The 23,923-nt window shown below is 49.7% G+C and overlaps 2 protein-coding genes across 2 annotated transcripts in view; one reads left to right on the plus strand and one right to left on the minus strand.

Moving 5' to 3' along the window:
* Positions 1 to 6,424: 6,424 nt before the first annotated feature.
* LOC135812961 (uncharacterized) lies at positions 6,425 to 9,641 on the plus strand. Its single transcript, XM_065326183.1, has 2 exons — positions 6,425 to 6,713; positions 6,856 to 9,641. The coding sequence occupies exon 2, from the start codon at positions 6,929 to 6,931 to the stop codon at positions 8,741 to 8,743; it is 1,815 nt and encodes a 604-aa protein (XP_065182255.1). The 5' UTR covers positions 6,425 to 6,713; positions 6,856 to 6,928; the 3' UTR covers positions 8,744 to 9,641.
* Positions 9,642 to 10,968: 1,327 nt separating this feature from the next.
* LOC135812970 (mitogen-activated protein kinase 14-like) overlaps positions 10,969 to 23,923 on the minus strand; it is a 34,053-nt gene continuing 21,098 nt past the window's right edge. Inside the window, exons 9-13 of the mRNA XM_065326192.1 lie at positions 15,331 to 15,407; positions 14,366 to 14,444; positions 13,115 to 13,224; positions 12,313 to 12,379; positions 10,969 to 11,338 (exon numbers count right to left, since the gene is read on the minus strand). Coding sequence (XP_065182264.1) covers positions 11,283 to 11,338; positions 12,313 to 12,379; positions 13,115 to 13,224; positions 14,366 to 14,444; positions 15,331 to 15,407 — 389 coding nt within the window. The 3' untranslated portion in view covers positions 10,969 to 11,282. The remainder of the gene's footprint in view (positions 11,339 to 12,312; positions 12,380 to 13,114; positions 13,225 to 14,365; positions 14,445 to 15,330; positions 15,408 to 23,923) is intronic.

Raw genomic sequence — 23,923 nt, forward strand, 5'->3', positions numbered from 1 at the left:
ACAGCTTTAATTTGGTGTTTGTTTGTTTGTTTGTTTGTTTGTTTGTTTGTGTCACACTTGGCGCTATCCCGTATCTGTCCCGTACCGTACCGTACCAGCACAGAAAGCTGGCCACAATATTATTTGTTTGTTTGTGCCATCAGCATGCCCGGCGCTATCCCATACCTGTCCCGTACCATCAAGAGAATGAGTATATACGAAGTGTATGGGGGAATGCATTCAGGCCGATAGTGCAGTAGCATCTTGTGTGGATTTGTGTGCGAGGCCGAGATCCCACTGGCAGGCTGGCTGGGCCGCCTGTCGACCAGCCCGGGATTCGCATGTAGGCCGATAGCATAATAATTATAACGTATAGATGTATAGCAGGGATTCGTACTATGTAAACGACTCCCTGCTGTATAGGGAGATTTTCTGGAAAGAAATACGAAGTAGGGAGACGAGGAAATGCTATTAGAATGGACTTTAGTTGCCGAATAAAAGACAGGATGCGTCAGCAAAAACATACTTTGTAAGAGAGATCCCGTCATCTCCAAAATAATCCTGAACGGGCGAGTCAGCGCCGGTCACGGAAAACGTCGGAAGAGAGATCCCGTCGACTCCAGAACGTCCGTGATCGGCAGAGTCAGCGCCGGTCACTAGGGGTGTGCGGATAATGCTCGAAAAGGTGGCAGATTCTGCTCGAAAAGCAGTGAAATTGGCAGAACCATACAAACCTTATGGCGGGCAATTCGTCGAATTCTGCTCCATTTCTTTATCCACATACCAAACATGCATGAAACTTACACGAAAAAGTACCGAATTCTGCCAATTTTTCTGCCGGAATTATCCGCATATGCCTACCGGTCACAGGAAACGTCAGGACAGATAATAACTTCGACTCCAGAACGCTAGCCAGGGCCATCACAGCTTTGACACGTTACATGCATGATAAGCAAGCAAAAAAGCATAGCGTAGGGCCCTGAGCTTCCAAGCTCTCTCGTTGTGTCTGAAGGAAGGGAGGGCCGTGGTGGAGAGGAGCAACTGGACAGAGCCCCAGTTAGGGCCTGGGTGCGACAAGCTGAAGTTTACATCGGGACTCTATAGGGGACAATGATTTTGTCCCTGCTCCTGGATCTGATCGCCCAGAGGCTCCGCGAAGGCTGCAGTCCTTTGTAATAAATTGCTAAAACACTGTCCAAGACTTCTTATTGCACGAGTTGCTAGTCTGCGAGTTCTTAGAATAGATTTCTTCGCCTAAAACTAATTGTGTTCTATTCTTTGTAGTCTACATGTATTTTTAGTTTCCAGTCATGAATTCCTACATGTACATGTATAATTTCGATAATTTCTGGAAATACCGGAGCTTGGTATGCTTTCTGTAACTTCAGAAGTAGGCTCCGGCGGTTTATGCTCGCGAAATCATGGGACAGGTGGAAGCTATTAGGACATATATTACGCCAGCCAAGTGACATCCCTGCAAATGTTGCTCTCACTGCTTTCTGTACATATGCTACCAGTCAGCCCTTTCGAATGGGTGCACCCCGCTCTTGCCTCACCACAAGTCTCCAGCGAGACGTCCGCCTCACACCTATCTGCATTTTTAAGCCCAGCTGCCTTCGTGATCTCGGCACCTATGCCCGCGACAGAAAACAATGGAGTAACATCTGCTCAGCCATTTAGTCTAGTACTGCTCTTCTTAAATTTGACCTTTATTACAAGACTCGTCTTTTCTTTTTCATTTCGTTCTCCCACTCTCACACACACATGCTCACGGTTAATTCTGCCGTCGTGAGTCCCTTTCGGGACGGATACGAGAATAATAATAATAATAATAATCATGGAATTATGCTTTCTCGCATTATGCTCACAAAATGCTCATATTATGCTTTGCCATGAGGGCATACATTATTCGCTTTGTTGTACTTATGGAGCCTCAGAGTTCGGAAAATTGTGCCCTTTTGTACTTGCAAGTGGCCATAAGTGCAACAAAAATACAAAATACATGAGTATCCCCATACCAAGTTGGCCATGCATTATGCTCCGGCGGATTATGCTGGCGAAATCATGGAATTATGCTTTCATGGACTCTAGCACTATGCACACAACATCCTCATATTATGCTTTGTCACGCGAGGATTAAGTTAATAATCACTTTGTTGTACTTACAAGTATGGAGCCTCGAAATTCGGGAAATTGTGCATTTTTCGTACTTGCAAGTGGCCATAAGTACAACAAAATACATGAGTATCCCCATGCCAAGGTTTCCATGCATCCTAGAGATCCAATGACGGAAAAGAGAAAACATTACTTCTTCTATTCATTAGTTGAAAAGATTTTTTCATTGCCAAATTAGTTTGAGTTACCTTTGAAAATTATCATGTTCAACTGTCTTCGTAATCGCGTCATGCTCTGACAACCAATGTCACTCTCACCCTCTGCTCATCTCTCCCGTAGCTCCACCTCTCCTTCCATCATTACCGAACCTCAACTATACCTCGATTTATTATTATTATTAGAACAATGTTCATAGCCTGCACAGTCATGGCTGCTAAAAACCAGAGGTCATGAATTCGTAACATGCATAATGTACACGTACATGTAGTGGGTGTCTGCCCAGTGCTGGAACGTGGGGAATGCAAGCTACGACTCCTGACGTTTCGAATCAGTTCTGGAATCGTCAGTGAGCTGTTGTCGTCCCGAGTTGTATTGCAAGGCCCACCGACAGGCATGACCACTCGAGGTCAGTTGGGACGCAACCTTCCCCTCCCCCTGGCCCACAGTGCTTCTGGCGCATGCCGACCGCTTCTAGCCAGCTGCCGACTCTGGAATGGCCTGCCCGACTGTATGAAGTCCATAGTATCTGTCCGTGAATTCAAACGCATGCTACGCGTATTTTACTTGGGTTAAATGTAATGGCTTTCGCAACCTGCTGATACGGCTCGATAGAATCATGCTACGATGACCCGACTTGTAAATTTGAGATCCCTTTTCTGTTCGTCTTAACCCTGCCTCCCCTCATTACTACTTCCATTTTCGTATTTTTAATTTTATTTATTTCTCTCTTCATTTCTGACTCTTCTTACTGGTTGTCATCGCTTTCATAATATTGGGCAGAACTGCCCTTTTGACATGCGATGTAAAATAAAATTAATAAACAACAACAACAGCAACAACAACAACAACAACAACAACAACAACAACAACAACAACAACAACAACAACAACAACAACAGCATTAAACAAGGTGGAGGACACTGTGTTCGGAAACAGTGACCTTACTACAACCATCCAACCTAAGTACTAGGCGTCTTTCCCCTGACAAACAAACGGTTTTTCGAAGAAGGACTGACATCCAGGAACGTGCGACGAATACGTTACTGAGTGAACTAATTATTCAATTTTCGCAAGCCCACAAACAGTCTTAGACATCTTTCCACACCAATTAACTCGCCGTTCCATCCACGGTTAACTGGTTGGCTGCTCTTCTTTTTTTGTGGTTCGCCAATACATTCGCCAACCGCGGCGGGCTGCTTCTTTGAGCACGCTAGTTCATCTTTTCATAATTGCGCATCGTTGGTCCGGGACGGAGCTCCAGAGCCTCAGCCTGCGGTGATTATTATATTGCTGCACTAAACTACACGTACAAACTACACTTCCTCACAGGTCCGAATCAATTGCTAGCAGTCCTTCCTCCAAGGCTGGAGCCCCGTGACGCCACTCGCACTCAAAACGATCTCCGCACGGCCACCGGCCACAGTTACCAGCTTAGAAATCCCCTACTGCGTGAAGCACCAGACGCCATTCTCCGCAGTTTCCCGTATTGTGCAATCCAGCTGTGGAATTCCCTGCCGCCAGCTTTTCTAGACTCCGCCCCAACTCGCAACAATCTTCAAAAGAAAAAAGTAAAAGTTTAAAAGCAACGTCAACGAATACCTCCGCCGACAGGATTGGCGATGGTCCACGGACATTCTGCCTGTCGACCCACCTACATTCTAGTGCCCCGTCAACGACTCCCATTACTACGAATCGATGCTGCGCTGCACACTAGCTGATGTTAGCCCTTGCTTTCTTTTTATTTTGCTGACCCTTACAGTTACTTGCAGCTCTACCTTTCGTTTTTGGTGCGTGTTTCTGGCCGTGATGCCGAGACCCCAGGTCGGCAAAGCCATCAAATAATTGACCAATGCCCCACCATCACTGCTGCGTCTGGGTGCAGCCCCTACTCAGTAGTTGTCATGTTTGTCCTAGTCTCAGTACCAATGTCTTTCATTATTAATTTTTACGAGTTGGGTATGTGAATTGCAATTTCAAATTTGGACTTCACGGAGAATTTCAAAGTTTTAGGAAATATTAATTAGAGGCCACATGCCACGTACTGCTCTTTTCTTTCCGAAACTCAACACTTGCAAGCCAGATATGAAAGAAAGAAAAAATCATCAGTCACACCACCGGGACTCGAACCAGGGACCTTGCTATTGGGTATGTGAACATAGTAAAAAATTAATAATGTCCTAGAACTACATTATGTATACAGCTAGCTGCATATCGCCACATCATGCACAATCAACCATTTATTTATTTATTTTATTCCAAGCAATACATCATGGCTGGGGGACCGGCGGATTCTGCTCGAAAAGCAGTGAAAGAACCATACAAACCTTATGGCGGGCAATTCCTGCTCCATTTCTTTATCCACATACCAAACATGCTTGAAACTTACCAGAAAAAGTACCGAATTCTGCCAATTTTTCTGCCGGCAGAATCCGCCGGACCCTAGTAGTAGTAGCCAATGACCACTTTGCGTGGCGAACCTGCTTTGTTCCCGATGCTGAATGAAGAAAAGATGAAGACTAGTGACAGTAGTCAGTAGTGTGATCAACTGACCATGGTGATGACATGCATAATCACCTCACACCCAGACGTCACTCCTGAGGACCAAACGGTACAGACTAGATCTCTACTGACTATAGGGCTTGAAAGTGATGACGTCAAAAACGGCCAGGGAGTAGTAAGTTGACATCAGATTTCTATTTTGGATCCACGAAGGTGTGACTTTTCTATTGCCTCAGTATGTGGGTGCATAGCAACCCACTCATGTCGTACGCAGGGGTGACTTTTACTTCGCGACCAGTTCGGCCTTGGGCTTGAAAAGTTGAATGGCACCGTAGGAGAACATGAATGATCACGTGATGAGTATACTCGCACGTGGAGAGACTTACCTGATCGAGGTGGAACAACTCAAGAGAGAAAGAAAAAGCCTGATATCCGGTCCATGTATCCATGCGGTGGCATTTCAGGCCCTTGACCAATCAGCACGTCCCGAGAGCGTGGCAGTTGTAACCCCGCCTCAGTAACCAAATCAGTCAGTTTCACTGGTTACATCACCTTGCTGTGAGTAAGACGGCTTGAAATGTGCTTGGATCCATACAAAACTGGATCCAAGTGGATCCAATTTTTGAATTTTTGAAATTGTTGCTATGCTGTGACGTAGCACTTTCAAGCCCTATAGACGTGACCATGGTGACGTCGTTGGCGTCGTTGACGCTCGAGCAGAACACACCACGCTGCACGCCACCGAGTCAGTCAGAACCCGGCTCAACCGTTCAACACAGCGCGATACAATCATCGCCTTGCCTGGCGCTGGATAGTGTAGCCTGTAGGTACTTGGTGTGCCAATCGATCCGATGCAAACCATAATCATGATAATGATGGCATATCTTCGCTTGTCTTGCAAGTAAAGTAACGTTAGTTGCGAAAGCCTAATTTTAGGCGTGTTGTATAAAAGAGCACAAAAGGCGGGTAATTTGAACAGGAAACTCTTCCAAACTCCCCGGCATGACCCGCAAGGAACATCTCAGGGCTTTCGTCGCCATTTCAGAACTCAGGAGGCGCAAGCGCCTTTGAATTAGGGTCATAATGCAATGGCGGCCATGATTGCGGCCATGATGCCTCTACTTCGAGCAGGCGATTATTGGCGTCGTGAAAGGACAATGCTGCTTGAATCGCCATCGCCGGTACTCTTCCAAACACTCTCGCTCCTCTCTCCTTTCGTTTACGCTTCAATACCAGCTCCGATTCCGTTGTAGATGCTCCGCCCACTATCGCTCTTGAAGCTAGCCTAAAATTAGGCTCGGCGAAAATGGACGACAGCGCCACAGAAAATGGCTCGCAGCGCAAGCAAACTTGGTTCTTCTTCCCCTAATTTTTCAGAGACGATCACTAACTGGTATGGCCAGGGGTTGCCATTTTGTATTGGCATGGCAACAGAGCAACACCGCCACGTAGTAGTAGTACCTACCCAGGCCGGCCAGTTCTGAGAACTATTACTTCTGACTGCGGCCCTCTCAGCTCAAGCTCAACTGACTCAACCCTATTTTTAGGCTTTGACAAGCCAAGACAAGAGAATCTGATGTTCACGGCGCGTTTCACACTGCAACTACAAAGACAGTGTTTACTTCTCTGCTTTCAGCCTTTGGTGGATTCGAGTGGTGGTAAAACCACACGTGGCAGGGTGTCTTCAACTACTTACTGCATTCTGCTTTCAGCCTTCGTTGAAAAAATAAAATTGTTTGGACTAAATGCGCCTGAGCTGAGCGACTCGCGAGACACGCTGAAACTCCTATCCAGATACGTGCGCATCTGTACTGTTGAAAAGGGCCCGGCCGTAGATCTACTGGGCCGTAGCGAGGTTGTCGTGCGGTTTCTAACCTGCCCAAACCGTCGAGGCAACTCAGGTCAGTGAACCCAGTCCTAGTCAACCACGGCGATTTCGACAAGGGGGAGTGGAATTCTTCTTCACTTCCGATCTGTTTCTGAGCTTTGCCTCACAGACCAAGTCAAGTCGTTGGCATTACTATTATTCTCTGTGTACTGCAGATCTCCGCAGGTCAGGCAGCAGTAAAGAGTGCCAGTGATCACGCCACGGTGTGAGAGAAGCAGGAATCCTCCAATGGCATCCCAGGATCCATCATGTCACGACCATCGAATTCTTCATGACGCTGCCGACATCCTCCGCCAGACTGATGGTGTCAACGAAGCAGCAGCGCATGATATAACGCTGCGTATGGTCGTCGCTAACGGAGTAAACGCAGACAACTGTAGCAGAGACTACACGGCAGTTTTACTATTTCTGCGAAAATTAGTGAGCAATGGACGCGTAGCGGCGGTGCAGCAGGTTTTGAAAACTTTGCACGCATTTCAGAGGAAACAGGCTGGCCAAGAATCCCCAACTGAGCCATGGACGTCCTCGGCCAGCCCCGCCAGTGATGCAGCTGCGAGGAGAAGCGGCTACAGCACGGAGTCTCATGACACACTGATGGTGTGTGCCAAAGTCGGAGGCAGAGGTCGCAATGAATTTGTTCTGGAGTTGCAGAATGCTAGACTCATTACTAGTTTGCCAGGCTTGCTGCCAGTCTCTCAGTCATCAGATCAGAAGGCTGAGGAGGTAGTGACGTCGTATGCTCCACCAGATATCACCGAACTTGTGAACATGGAATGTGGCGGCAATAATTTGCTCCGATTGAATTTGCTGCACTGTGCCATCTTTACTGGAAATGAGGAGATGGTTCAGTGCCTGTTGACAAGGGGAGCTGATGCAACATTGGATTTGAAGTGTCTTGGTAATCCATGCAGTCACCGTGGCACCTTCAATGTACATTTGAAGCAAAGTCCAATCTATGTAGCAGCAAAGCTGAAGCATGCCGGCATAGTGCGGTGTCTTGTAGCACACGGTGCATCGCCTTATCAGGGTGCCAGGGGTGATCATGACTGCCGCGCTACTCTACACCGTTCAACATACGCCCAGTGTAGCGATGATCACGTCACTTGCGAAGCATTATGTCTGAACCCTGCGTACCCTCCACCAGTCACCGAGGTGTGCAAGATGCGAGAAGCAGGTCACGTGGAGAGCGCCACACGTGTACTGCCCTACTGTCGGTGGGATGCAGCATGCTGCACGTCAGGCTTTGAACATTTGCTTCTGCGAGTCCCATGCCCGTTTCGGAGTTCAGTGCTGGGTATAGCATGCCTAACAGAAGCGGAACGGGTATGCAAGAAGTTTTGTTGCACACTGCTTTTGGAAAGATACTGCTTGATCCTCAGCAATGGCCGTGACCACGGTAGTGAAGAACAAATTGAGAAGCTCACCGCTATTGTACAAAATCTCCTGCAGGAGGGCGCAGAGCCAGCTGGTTTGCCAGTCGCCAACGCAGACGCACTGTGCAAGGCGTGGATTGGATTGGAGAATGCCGAGGCTGAAGTACGCGGGATGGATGCAGACAGATCTCAGTCCTTTGTTGCCCAGGATGCTCGTTATTGGAATTTTCTTGCACCATGTAAGACAGAACAGACGTGGCGACAAGCATGGAAGATGCTTCCTTCGGCTTTTGTGTGTTCACTACCGGTAAGATCAAATGGTACGCCGCCAGTTGTAGGCAGGCTTCAACTGGCAAAGTCGGTGGAGGATCCAGTCGTGCAGCTGCTTGTGAAACACGGTGGTCTTCCTGGTCTATCTACCGCTGAAGAGATTCCTCTTATCAATAGATATCTTCATGATGGTCCGTCTTGTCAGTGTGACGTGACACTATCTGAGGATCAGCGGAAAGTCAGTTTGTCCGATGTGCTCCAGCCTACGCCCAAGCCAAAGTCTCTTGTTCGGTTGTGCCGCTCGGTTATCATTGAAGCATGTCACGGGCATGGTGTAGTGAAGGCCATTCAAAGTCTGGATCTTCCGCCTGCGCTTCTGAATATCATTTTGTTCAAATGATTTGCTTGCCTCGTTAGCACTTTCGAGTCTGCGGCTGATGAGTAGATCCCGATCGCACAACCGCTCCACCCATCGGCCTGTCATTGCTGGCGCATGTAAGTGACAAAGACAGTTGCCACATTGTATTCCAATGTGTGGTGTATACATTACCAGTAACTGGTTAGTTTTCAGCTTTATTTTAAAAATGCTAAGTTCAGGGATGAATTAAATATTTACTGTCACGTTTTTGCATAGCAGTTTTTGCTATGCAAAATCTAATTTGTGGCGTAAGCTACAAACAGCATGGATCGCCTGTACATGTATGTATGGCAGTTTTCTGCGTGTCACTGTGATTTTTTGTGTAGCAGTAGATTGGTTTTGCGTAGCAAACTGAGATGCAGGATAAATTCATCCCTGAAGTTGCTGAATATTACATGCCTATAAATGTGCAAGGAGGAAAACTTCGTCCTGCCAGCGGAGAGGGCTCAACACAATAATAGTCGCCTGATGATTGCATTGAGCAAGAAACTCTGAGTTGCGACAAATCTGTAAAACTCCGTTGTGCCGGCTTTTGTGTGCCTGTGAATGTATGTACTTCACTGTCCCCGGGGAAAATCGCGATTCCGCGGCCACGTTTTTTCCCCTCGTTTTTTTTGCGATTTTTATAAGATCATGTTTTCCGCGTTTTTTGAACTTTTTTGTTGCACTACACGTACACACAGTGCACTTTTCGGTTAGCAACGTCTCATCGTGGCGGCTTTGTACTCAAATATGACGAGTGCTTACACCAGAGACTTGTAACTGATTGATTTCACTACATAGTCACTGAAAATTGCCTCGTATCAACTGCAAACTTGCCGCATATCAATAATATTTACCGCATATTTACCGCAAATTCAACGCAAATTATGCCATATTTACCCGCAAATTACCCCGCAAATTCTGGGATTTTTTCCGCGATTTTCCCCGGGACAGACTTCAGCCGCACTTAAGCGGGATTCACAGAAGCTTTTTTTGCGATGCGACACACGATGCGACTGCCGCGAAACAGGGAAATCCCCAAATCACAGCCATCTCGCACCCCACGCAAGTTGACGCAACTGCCGGGAACTGGGCCATCGCAGAAGTTGAGCTTGGCTCAACTGTTGCGATGCGACAAGCGATTTGGCGTACGATTTTGACCTTTTCTGCAGCAAAGTTGTACAAAGGTTCAAGAGTCGCCTGTAAATTTGTACAAGTTGTGCCAAACCGCGCGAATACCATGGTGACGTACCAACCTGCATTGAACTTCGCGCCAAATCAGCAAGGCATTGTCGCATCGCTGACTTCTTCTGTGAATGGTATTTCGCGAGTTCGCATCGCACGCGTGCGTCGCAGATCGCGTCGCATCGCGTGTCGCATCGCGAAAAAGCTTCTGTGAATCCCGCTTAAGTCTTGTACTTGGTACACTTCACTTTTTGTAAAAGCGTCCCAGTACATGTACAGCCAATTATTCATTTATTGTCATCGGATGGGTGCATTTGTGTGCCGTGTGAGCTACATGTATGTTGTGTTTGGGTCACTGTTTCAAACATTTATACACGTAGTGGTCAAATGCACTGCATGCTTGACTAAGTAAACATGCAATAACGTTTGGCTGTTTGTATCGGACTTCTTGACAAGTATCGGATGATCATGGAGAAGACAATAAATAGATCATAGACCTCACAGTCGGTCTGCATTGGCTATAGCCAGATACCATATCCTGTATTGACGGACTATAGACCTCAGATTTGCGAGCCAAAATCGCAAGTCGACCGACACTGTACATAATACATGCATGCGATTTCCGTCGTCCAGCTAAGCAAGCTGTGTTCGTTTCAGAGGGAGGGGGTGGGATCCAAGTACGAAATGATCAATGTTCCTTTCAGGAATGACAGAATGGTTTTGCGACGGCCCCTTATTTGTCGATTTTTTGTTTTTTTCATGCATTCGACGAAAATTCAGTCGATATTCACTACTAGAGGGTTCAAAAAGGCACATTTGTCTTGGGCGAAGTCTGGCATTGGCCCTATACGATGCTTTTTGTTTGGCAAGACCGTTTCAGAAAGTGCAAAAAAAATGGGTTACGGGTAATTAACTATTTCCCAATTCTAGATAGTCTTGGCAGGGTTAAACAGCAATACTGACTGATCAAGGACAGCTAGCGCAGTGTCCTGCCCGTGGTTGCTGCCGGGCTGCCCCGAAATAAGATAGAGTCAGCTCAGTGAGGAACACTGCGGCCAGAGAGGCCGGCACCTACCAGGAATCTGAAAAGCAGAGAAACTGGCACGGCTCCGACTGAATTGTCCATCAAGTTTTGTTGGAATGCGCCAAGTGTACAAAATAAATAAATCCAATCAGTAAAAGGGGTGGGGGGAGTGGACTCTGAGTGGTGGTAGTTAAGAGCCAGTAATGCACGATTTCAAAGTATCTGAGGGAGGGTATTGTGATCTTCGGCAGAGAGGATAGAGGCACGAGGAACTCGCAGAATATAACGTTCAAGTGCGTCAAGACAGACGCAAGGAGAGAACCAGCAACGCTACCGGTCACTGCAAAGAACGGCTTGTGCCTCCAGCAATTCTTTGTATAGCTGACCTGAACACACACACACGTGCACACGCATGCATACACAAATACACACACACACACACACACACACACACATGCACACACACACACACACACACACACAGGAGGAATTGAACTTGCTTTCCCAAGCCCACTTTGGGCCACATTTAGGCTAAACATACTTTATCCAGTTGCATCCCAGAATTACTGCTATGTGAACTTGGATCAACCAACATGGATATGCGACTCGTTTTCTATCTCATCTATGATGGGACAAAGGTCATGAATAGTTCCGCAATTCCCGAAGCAGTTTTGAAGTGGAAAGTCGCTTAGCTTGCCCAAGAATGTTTGATCGAAAGGGCATCCAAACCTGGAAAAACCCCGGAATGATGGGTCGCCCTAGACCGGCTGCACCGTGATGCTCGGAAAAGTGTTTTTTCATGTGCTTTGAAGCTGGTTCATGGATCTGATCTATCCTCCCCCACCGTTTAGGGGCCGCATCTGACGCCTGATCATAGGGTGTGGTGTCCCATGGAAGCGGAAAGGTGATTCTCGACCCGCCATGTATGCGAACCCGTGCATTTTTTTTCGAAGAAGAACAAAGATAAGACATTTCTTGCAAGAGTAAAAGCATGATCCGGCCAATAGCCGAAGGGGGGAAATCCGCTTGCCTGTGCAACATGCGTCTGCATGATCTATAGTTAAGACTAAGACATACACAATCCCTATGCAGGCTAGCCCAATAATATCGTTTATTCACCTGCAAGTCACCATTCGATGTAGGTTCACTGATGACCATCGAAAGAAAAACGTTCATGAATCAAGTTTTTTACAGTTTTGCATTTCATGATTGTTACATGGTATTATGTCGGCATCATTTTTTTATTTATCGCATTGCATGGAGAGAGTCCAATTAAGAAGCCGATACCCGTGTCAGCAGTTTAGTGCCAGGTTAATTAGGGCAATGAGGTGGCATGTACGTAGTACTGTCCGACGCTAACCTTTCCACTGCTGACAGGACAAGTCCAGTTCATCGATGCGCGAGCTCTTGATAACGGGTGCACACATCTAGCCAGCAGTCAGGAGACACAGGAGGCACAGAGATGACCAGGACGTCGTTGTGCATGCAAAACCAGTCCGGGCTCAGGCCGTGAATCACAAAAACATATCGCAGCTGCAATGCTTTTGCAGTCAGTTTGTTGAAGCGTGCAGCTGGAACCAAACCAGCCACGAGATCATGTAAGATCACAAAATTATTTTAACATGAATTTACCATAAGGATCGCTGAATTTTCGTTGATCAGCGACATGCAATGTTATCGAATTATGGCTATCAAAACCAGCAAAACACTGGAAATACCAAATATTATGATTGTGTACATGTGTATTGTTTTCAGGCATCTGCGTCCTTAGGCGCACAAACTCTTGTTGTGTGCCGTTGTTCAGGCCCTGTCATTGCGAAAGCATTGGCTGGGAGTAGGTTTGTCTTCAAAGCAGGGTTCTAGCCAAAGGGGGGGGGGGGTAGGGGGCACAGCGTCCCCTGCTCTGATGCCCCCTCCTCACCCCTACTCTGATAGCGCACCACGCTACTCATTTGTCCATTTTTGTGTTTTTTTTTCAGTTCACACAACGAAGCCGGGGGCCAAAAATCAATCATTCCAGGTGCTTGCTGCGTCTGTACGTTTCATTTTTGTGTGACAAGGCAATAGTGGAACATGGAAAATTGGTTGAACTGTCATTTTTTCCTGCCCCTCCCACCACCAACATTTTTACCTGGCTAGAACCCTGTCTTGGTGGAACTCACCAGGTCTTCTTGATTGAAGATTTCCTGAAAGTAGTGATGCTGCAGAGCAGCCTTTGCACTTAGCCGCACGCTGGGATCATACTTCAGCAAGCTGCCCAGAAGATCCAGCGCTGTGAGCGGACATCAAGAAAGTACAGGCAGGCAGCAAGGGAAAGAGATGAGGAGGCATGCATAGCTACTGTATGGAGCCATGAAGTTCAAGACTGATTCCCTGAATTGTCGGGAAGCATCACAATGCCAGAAGCACTTTCACGCACACATGCAGTGGAATTACAACAACGAAAAAGCAATCAGTCAATTATAATACCAAAAGAATGGCAAGAAATATGGGAAACGCTTGCCATTCGTCTTCCCACCTGACCGTTTGGCACGGGAGTCAACTACCAGAAGATGTACTACCGAAGAAGACGCCCCACAGGCCACCATTGCTCATGCGGTACGCACAGTTCTTACTTCGAAGTATCAAGCGTTCACTTGAACTATCACAAGTAAGAAGCAAGCGTGCGCAACAGCACTATCACGTCAACATGGATAACACACAGTATGCAGTCCTGCTCAACGAAATCCGGTAGTGCTACTCCAGTTTGCGCCTTGCACTATTCCGCAGCCCGGTGTTAGCAGGTCTAGGGCTGCGCAACGCTCGGCACGTGCTTGAGTGACGCTGTGACTGGATTTCATTGAGCAGTACTGGCGTGTACTGTAGTGAACGCAAGTTCCAGTGGAAGAACGTCAGGACATGTACTTTGTACAGTATAACCTGCAACTAAAGACCACCGTGACTAGCGACCAGCCCGGTACTGCAGACCACTTTGCCAGGCACGGACAGTCTCACATTCATAATATGTTTTTTATGCGGCGGAAATCTCTAACTAGGGACCACCGGCCACTAAAGACCGCTTTCTCTGGCCCCAAGGCCAACGGGTGGTCGTTAGTCACAGGTTTTTACTGTACATCTCTGCTCAGAGTTTCACGCCACGATGCTATCATAAGAACACAGCTGGAGTGCTGGCCAGTCAGCACCCGCACTGAGCACTCTTGCCTGTTGTCAAGGTTACCTGTAACTACGGTATTGTACTTTTGAAGTATGGATTCTTGGTTGGAGAGAAACAAATCAGCACACAGAGCACAGACGCCATCTAATTTCGACTAGGCCGTTCGTACCATTACTTCTCACATAGAATACAATGGTGATGGACACTGCAGCAAGTGAGTTGAGTAAGAACACAGAAAAGAAAGTTTCAAATCCCTGACCTGCTAGATCAGCACCAGGGAAGCGTGTTTCCAACGGAGGGATGTCACGATGCGCTTGATTCTCGAAAAACGACCGGGCCTGCGCATTGAGCAAGACAGAACCACCACCAGCAGTAGCAACAGCAACAGCAACAACATCAGCATTAACAACATCAGCAGCATCGGTAACAGAAGTGGGGACTGGCACTTAGTAGTTGCTTCCAGAGCTCTCCGCACTGCCCATACTCTGCGTACCAAATTGCCATTGTAGTAATTTCGGTATAAAGATCCCTACATGCAATGAAGCAGTCGTCGGTTAGCCCTTTGGTTCCCAAGTCCTGACAAAGCATGTGCTGCACGCCATGTGCACGATCACATCAATCCAAACTTGAAATTATCAAATGTAACCCCACAGCGTTCTTTATAGCTATGGATAGGCCAGCTGCTAGGGGGTCTCTGTGAACAAAATCAGGCATCTGAGATGTAGGAGACTGGCTCTACGATCAACCTTAGTATTCACCTGTCAGCTTAGGTAGAAATCGACCTACCGGAACCCAAGGGTTCATGCACATACAAGTAAGTACGAGACACAAGTGCAGTGCTGTGGTTAGTGTCCACTAATAACTACTGTACAAGCAGAAATATTCGTCTGGAATTTAACTTCGTCTTTTTCGTCCAAGGAGCTTTTGGACGAAAATTAAATGCCGGGCTAATGTCGATTTGTCCAGCTTTCCTATACACTACTCGAAGTATTATGATCCATGGACAAAATTTTCAACCGGACGAACTCCTTTTCTTTGGAGTTGGACGAAATTATTGACCGACGAAATTGTTTGCCTCTACAGTACACAGAAATAACACAGGCCCCGCATGACACACACGGGCAGTCCTGTTGAGCATCCTACAGAAGCACAGCATTCAATGCCGGCTTTAAAAGTAGCAGCAAGCTAGCGTGTTTGCACGCGCGTTCAAAATCGGATACGCACCGTCAGCTCTAGATTGTCCATCATGGACTTCTCCGGGATGCCGAGAATGTCCACCATCAGGCGAATCTGGTCCATTTCTGGAGCACAAGTTGAAGAGACAAGCTTTTAACGCCACACAATCACACTATGCCTGCAATGCACAGTTGGTAACCTAAAGACGCCCCGCATCACCAGCTATAGAATAGCGTTGGTCATAGTTGTTCCTAAAGTGAATACTGTGTGAAACCTGTCGAAGGCGACCGCTGAAGGCGCCTTCAAAACGTGGTCTCTGTTACCAGGCGGTCTCCGTATCCAGGGTCATTTGACTGGAAATAGCATCCCTTGGTCCTGGTTGCAGTGGTCTTCTAGGACAGGTGGTCGTCTTATCCGAGTGGTCGCCTTGACAGGTTTTACTGTACTTTGTGATTCTTACACAGCTACCGTATTTTCCAGGGGGTGTTAGCCACACCGGAGTAGTAATATTTCGACTAAAACTCACCCACAGGGTACCCGGTACACCAAGATGCCTGTAACTACGAGGTCTGGATACGAGAGAGAGAGAGTGAGGTATGAGTGTACTACACTGCCGTCCGCAATGCTTACAAACTAGCACCGCTGCAAGTATGTACTAGTATGTCGTGTTAAGGAACTGATCAAATCATTACGTCATGCACAGCCCAGCAGAACCAAGACAACGTTGCACTCCGCACTGCTTACAAGTTAGCATTGCAGTCTATGTGTGTCTGACCACCCCACTACATGTAGGTCAACAGTGCACAGCCCAACACAAGCAGGACAACAGTGCACAGCCCGACACAAGCAGGACAACAGTGCACAGCCCAACACAAGCAGGACAACAGTGCACAGCCCAACACAAGCAGGTCAACAGTGCACAGCCCAACACAAGCAGGTCAACAGTGCACAGCCCAACACAAGCAGGTCAACAGTGCACAGCCCAACGCAAGCAGGTCAACAGTGCACAGCCCAACACAAGCAGGACAACAGTGCACAGCCCAACACAAGCAGGACAACAGTGCACAGCCCAACACGAACAGGACAACAGTGCACAGCCCGACACAAGCAGGTCAACAGTGCACAGCCCAACACAAGCAGAACAACAGTGCACAGCCCGACACAAGCAGGACAACAGTGCACAGCCCGACACAAGCAGGACAACAGTGCACAGCCCAACACAAGCAGGACAACAGTGCACAGCCCGACACAAGCAGGACAACAGTGCACAGCCCAACACAAGCAGGACAACAGTGCACAGCCCAACACAAGCAGGACAACAGTGCACAGCCCAACACAAGCAGGTCAACAGTGCACAGCCCAACACAAGCAGGTCAACAGTGCACAGCCCAACACAAGCAGGTCAACAGTGCACAGCCCAACACAAGCAGGACAACAGTGCACAGCCCAACACAAGCAGGACAACAGTGCACAGCCCAACACAAGCAGGACAACAGTGCACAGCCCAACACAAGCAGGACAACAGTGCACAGCCCAACACAAGCAGGACATCAGTGCACAGCCCAACACAAGCAGGACAACAGTGCACAGCCCAACACAAGCAGGACATCAGTGCACAGCCCAACACAAGCAGGTCAACAGTGCACAGCCCAACACAAGCAGGACAACAGTGCACAGCCTAACACAAGCAGGACAACAGTGCACAGCCCAACACAAGCAGGACAACAGTGCACAGCCCAACACAAGCAGGACAACAGTGCACAGCCCAACACAAGCAGGACATCAGTGCACAGCCCAACACAAGCAGGACAACATTGCGCAGCCCAACACAAGCAGGACATCAGTGCACAGCCCAACACAAGCAGGTCAACAGTGCACAGCCCAACACAAGCAGGACAACAGTGCACAGCCCAACACAAGCAGGACAACAGTGCACAGCCCAACACAAGCAGGACATCAGTGCACAGCCCAACACAAGCAGGACAACAGTGTACAGCCCAACACAAGCAGGACAACAGTGCACAGCCCAACACAAGCAGGACAACAGTGCACAGCCCAACACAAGCAGGACAACAGTGCACAGCCCAACACAAGCAGGACAACAGTGCACAGCCCAACACAAGCAGGACAACAGTGCACAGCCCAACACAAGCAGGACAACAGTGCACAGCCCAACACAAGCAGGACATCAGTGCACAGCCCAACACAAGCAGGACAACAGTGTACAGCCCAACACAAGCAGGACAACAGTGTACAGCCCAACACAAGCAGGGCAACAGTGCACAGCCCAACACAAGCAGGACAGCAGTGCACAGCCCGACACAAGCAGGACAGCAGTGTACAGCCCAACACAAGCAGGACATCAGTGCACAGCCCAACACAAGCAGGTCAACAGTGCACAGCCCAACACAAGCAGGACAACAGTGCACAGACCAACACAAGCAGGACAACAGTGCACAGCCCAACACAAGCAGGACAACAGTGCACAGCCCAACACAAGCAGGACAACAGTGCACAGCCCAACACAAGCAGGTCAACAGTGCACAGCCTAACACAAGCAGGACAACAGTGCACAGCCCAACACAAGCACGACAACAGTGCACAGCCCAACACAAGCAGGACAACAGTGCACAGCCCAACACAAGCAGGTCAACAGTGCACAGCCCAACACAAGCAGGACAACAGTGCACAGCCCAACACAAGCAGGACATCAGTGCACAGCCCAACACAAGCAGGACAACAGTGCACAGCCCAACACAAGCAGGACATCAGTGCACAGCCCAACACAAGCAGGTCAACAGTGCACAGCCCAACACAAGCAGGACAACAGTGCACAGCCTAACACAAGCAGGACAACAGTGCACAGCCCAACACAAGCAGGACAACAGTGCACAGCCCAACACAAGCAGGACAACAGTGCACAGCCCAACAAAAGCAGGACAACAGTGCACAGCCTAACACAAGCAGGACAACAGTGCACAGCCCAACACAAGCAGGACAACAGTGCACAGCCCAACACAAGCAGGACAACAGTGCACAGCCCAACACAAGCAGGACAACAGTGCACAGCCCAACACAAGCAGGACAACAGTGCACAGCCTAACACAAGCAGGACAACAGTGCACAGCCCAACACAAGCACGTCAACAGTGCACAGCCCAACACAAGCAGGTAAACAGCGCACAGCCCAACACAAGCAGGACAACAGTGCACAGCCAAACACAAGCAGGACAACAGTCCACAGCCCAACACAAGCAGGACAACAGAGCACAGCCCAACACAAGCAGGACAACAGTGCACAGCCCAACACAAGCAGGCCAACAGTGCACAGCCCAACACAAGCCGGTCAACAGTGCACAGCCCAACACAAGCAAATCAACAGTGCACAGCCCAACACAAGCAGGACAACAGTGCACAGCCCAACACAAGCAGGACAGCAGTGCACAGCCCAACACAAGCAGGTCAACAGTGCACAGCCCAACACAAGCAGGACAGCAGTGCACAGCCCAACACAAGCAGGACAACAGTGCACAGCCCAACACAAGCAGGACAACAGTGCACAGCCCAACACAAGCAGGACAACAGTGCACAGCCCAACACAAGCAGGACAACAGTGCACAGCCCAACACAAGCAGGACAACAGTGCACAGCCCAACACAAGCAGGACAACAGTGCACAGCCCAACACAAGCAGGACAACAGTGCACAGCCCAACAAAAGCAGGTCAAGAGTGCACAGCCCAACACAAGCAGGACAACAGTGCACAGCCCAACACAAGCAGGACAACAGTGCACAGCCCAACACAAGCAGGTCAACAGTGCCCAGCCCAACACAAGCAGGACAACAGTGCACAGCCCAACACAAGCAGGACAACAGTGCACAGCCCAACACAAGCAGGACAACAGTGCACAGCCCAACACAAGCAGGACAACAGTGCACAGCCCAACACAAGCAGGTCAACAGTGCACAGCCCAACACAAGCAGGTCAACAGTGCACAGCCCGACACAAGCAGGTCAACAGTGCACAGCCCAACACAAGCAGGACAACAGTGCACAGCCCAAAACAAGCAGGACAACAGTGCACAGCCCAACACAAGCAGGACAACAGTGCACAGCCCAACACAAGCAGGACAACAGTGCACAGCCCAACACAAGCAGGTCAACAGTGCACAGCCCAACACAAGCAGGACAACAGTGCACAGCCCAACACAAGCAGGTCAACAGTGCACAGCCCAACACAAGCAGGACAACAGTGCAAAGCCCGACACAAGCAGGAAAACAGTGCACAGACCAACACAAGCAGGACAACAGTGCACAGCCCAACACAAGCAGGTCAACAGTGCACAGCCCAACACAAGCAGGTCAACAGTGCACAGCCAAACACAAGCAGGACAACAATGCACAGCCCAACACAAACAGGTCAACAGTGCACAGCCCAACACAAGCAGGCCAACAGTGCACAGCCCAACACAAGCAGGACAACAGTGCACAGCCCAACACAAGCAGGACAACAGTGCACAGCCTACCACAAGCAGGACAACAGTGCACAGCCCAACACAAGCAGGTCAACAGTGCACAGCCCAACACAAGCAGGACAACAGTGCACAGCCCAACACAAGCAGGACAACAGTGCACAGCCCAACACAAGCAGGACAACAGTGCACAGCCCAACACAAGCAGGTCAACAGTGCACAGCCCAACACAAGCAGGACAACAGTGCACAGCCCAACACAAGCAGGACAACAGTGCACAGCCCAACACAAGCAGGACAACAGTGCACAGCCCAACACAAGCAGGACAACAGTGCACAGTCCAACACAAGCAGGTCAACAGTGCACAGCCCAACACAAGCAGGACAACAGTGCATAGCCCAACACAAGCAGGACAACAGTGCACACCCCAACACAAGCAGGACAACAGTGCACAGCCCAACACAAGCAGGTGAACAGTGCACAGCCCAACACAAGCAGGACAGCAGTGCACAGCCCAACACAAGCAGGTCAACAGTGCACAGCCCAACACAAGCAGGACAACAGTGCACAGCCCAACACAAGCAGGACAACAATGCACAGCCCAACACAAGCAGGACAACAGTGCACAGCCCAACACAAGCAGGACAACAGTGCACAGCCCAACACAAGCAGGACAACAGTGCACATCCCAACACAAGCAGGTCAACAGTGCACAGCCCAACACAAGGAGGACAACAGTGCACAGCCCATCACAAGCAGGTCAACAGTGCACAGCCCAACACAAGCAGGACAACAGTGCACAGCCCAACACAAGCAGGACAACAGTGCACAGCCCAACACAAGCAGGACAGCAGTGCACAGCCCGACAGAAGCAGGTCAACAGTGCACAGCCCAACACAAGCAGGTCAACAGTGCACAGCCCAACACAAGCAGGTCAACAGTGCACAGCCCAACACAAGCAGGTCAACAATGCACAGCCCAACACAAACAGGTCAACAGTGCACAGCCCAACACAAGCAGGTCAACAGTGCACAGCCCAACACAAGCAGGACAACAGTGCACAGCCCAACACAAGCAGGACAACAGTGCACAGCCCAACACAAGCAGGACAACAGTGCACAGCCCAACACAAGCAGGACAACAGTGCACAGCCCAACACAAGCAGGTCAACAGTGCACAGCCCAACACAAGCAGGACAACAGTGCACAGCCCAACACAAGCAGGACAACAGTGCACAGCCCAACACAAGCAGGACAACAGTGCACAGCCCAACACAAGCAGGACAACAGTGCACAGTCCAACACAAGCAGGTCAACAGTGCACAGCCCAACACAAGCAGGTCAACAGTGCACAGCCCAACACAAGCAGGACAACAGTGCACAGCCCAACACAAGCAGGTCAACAGTGCACAGCCCAACACAAGCAGGACAACAGTGCACAGCCCAACACAAGCAGGACAACAGTGCACAGCCCAACACAAGCAGGACAACAGTGCACAGCCCAACACAAGCAGGACAACAGTGCACAGCCCAACACAAGCAGGACAACAGTGCACAGCCCAACACAAGCAGGACAACAGTGCACAGCCCAACACAAGCAGGACAACAGTGCACAGCCCAACAAAAGCAGGTCAAGAGTGCACAGCCCGACACAAGCAGGTCAACAGTGCACAGCCCAACACAAGCAGGACAACAGTGCACAGCCCAACACAAGCAGGTCAACAGTGCACAGCCCAACACAAGCAGGACAACAGTGCACAGCCCAACACAAGCAGGACAACAGTGCACAGCCCAACACAAGCAGGACAACAGTGCACAGCCCAACACAAGCAGAACAACAGTGCACAGTCCAACACAAGCAGGTCAACAGTGCACAGCCCAACACAAGCAGGTCAACAGTGCACAGCCGAACACAAGCAGGACAACAGTGCACAGCCCAAAACAAGCAGGACAACAGTGCACAGCCCAACACAAGCAGGACAACAGTGCACAGCCCAACACAAGCAGGTCAACAGTGCACAGCCTAACATAAGCAGGACAACAGTGCACAGCCCAACACAAGCAGATCAACAGTGCACAGCCCAACACAAGCAGGTCAACAGTGCACAGCCCAACGCAAGCAGGTCAACAGTGCACAGCCCAACACAAGCAGGACAACAGTGCACAGCCCAACACAAGCAGGACAACAGTGCACAGCCCAACACGAACAGGACAACAGTGCACAGCCCGACACAAGCAGGTCAACAGTGCACAGCCCAACACAAGCAGAACAACAGTGCAAAGCCCGACACAAGCAGGACAACAGTGCACAGCCCGACACAAGCAGGACAACAGTGCACAGCCCAACACAAGCAGGACAACAGTGCACAGCCCGACACAAGCAGGACAACAGTGCACAGCCCAACACAAGCAGGACAACAGTGCACAGCCCAACACAAGCAGGACAACAGTGCACAGCCCAACACAAGCAGGTCAACAGTGCACAGCCCAACACAAGCAGGTCAACAGTGCACAGCCCAACACAAGCAGGACAACAGTGCACAGCCCAACACAAGCAGGTCAACAGTGCACAGCCCAACACAAGCAGGTCAACAGTGCACAGCCCAACACAAGCAGGACAACAGTGCACAGCCCAACACAAGCAGGACAACAGTGCACAGCCCAACACAAGCAGGACAACAGTGCACAGCCCAACACAAGCAGGACAACAGTGCACAGCCCAACACAAGCAGGACAACAGTGCACAGCCCAACACAAGCAGGACAACAGTGCACAGCCCAACACAAGCAGGACAACAGTGCACAGCCCAACAAAAGCAGGTCAAGAGTGCACAGCCCAACACAAGCAGGACAACAGTGCACAGCCCAACACAAGCAGGACAACAGTGCACAGCCCAACACAAGCAGGTCAACAGTGCACAGCCCAACACAAGCAGGTCAACAGTGCACAGCCCAACACAAGCAGGTCAACAATGCACAGCCCAACACAAACAGGTCAACAGTGCACAGCCCAACACAAGCAGGCCAACAGTGCACAGCCCAACACAAGCAGGTCAACAGTGCACAGCCCAACACAAGCAGGACAACAGTGCACAGCCCAACACAAGCAGGACAACAGTGCACAGCCCAACACAAGCAGGACAACAGTGCACAGCCCAACACAAGCAGGTCAACAGTGCACAGCCCAACACAAGCAGGACAACAGTGCACAGCCCAACACAAGCAGGACAACAGTGCACAGCCCAACAAAAGCAGGACAACAGTGCACAGTCCAACACAAGCAGGTCAACAGTGCACAGCCCGACACAAGCAGGTCAACAGTGCACAGCCCAACACAAGCAGGACAACAGTGCACAGCCCAACACAAGCAGGACAACAGTGCACAGCCCAACACAAGCAGGACAACAGTGCACAGCCCAACACAAGCAGGTCAACAGTGCACAGCCCAACATAAGCAGGACAACAGTGCACAGCCCAACACAAGCAGGTCAACAGTGCACAGCCCAACACAAGCAGGACAACAGTGCACAGCCCAACACAAGCAGGTCAACAGTGCACAGCCCAACACAAGCAGGTCAACAGTGCAAAGCCCGACACAAGCAGGAAAACAGTGCACAGACCAACACAAGCAGGACAACAGTGCACAGCCCAACACAAGCAGGTCAACAGTGCACAGCCCAACATAAGCAGGACAACAGTGCACAGCCCAACACAAGCAGGACAACAGTGCACAGCCCAACACAAGCAGAACAACAGTGCACAGTCCAACACAAGCAGGTCAACAGTGCACAGCCCAACACAAGCAGGTCAACAGTGCACAGCCGAACACAAGCAGGACAACAGTGCACAGCCCAAAACAAGCAGGACAACAGTGCACAGCCCAACACAAGCAGGACAACAGTGCACAGCCCAACACAAGCAGGTAAACAGTGCACAGCCTAACATAAGCAGGACAACAGTGCACAGCCCAACACAAGCAGGTCAACAGTGCACAGCCCAACACAAGCAGGTCAACAGTGCACAGCCCAACGCAAGCAGGTCAACAGTGCACAGCCCAACACAAGCAGGACAACAGTGCACAGCCCAACACAAGCAGGACAACAGTGCACAGCCCAACACGAACAGGACAACAGTGCACAGCCCGACACAAGCAGGTCAACAGTGCACAGCCCA

This window comes from Sycon ciliatum, chromosome 1 (genome assembly GCF_964019385.1).
Source record: "Sycon ciliatum chromosome 1, ocSycCili1.1, whole genome shotgun sequence".
Taxonomy (NCBI): domain Eukaryota; kingdom Metazoa; phylum Porifera; class Calcarea; order Leucosolenida; family Sycettidae; genus Sycon; species Sycon ciliatum.

Excerpts from the sequence above, each read along its gene's own strand:
- LOC135812961 (XM_065326183.1), top strand. The coding sequence starts at position 6,929 with ATGGCATCCCAGGATCCATCATGTCACGACCATCGAATTCTTCATGAC.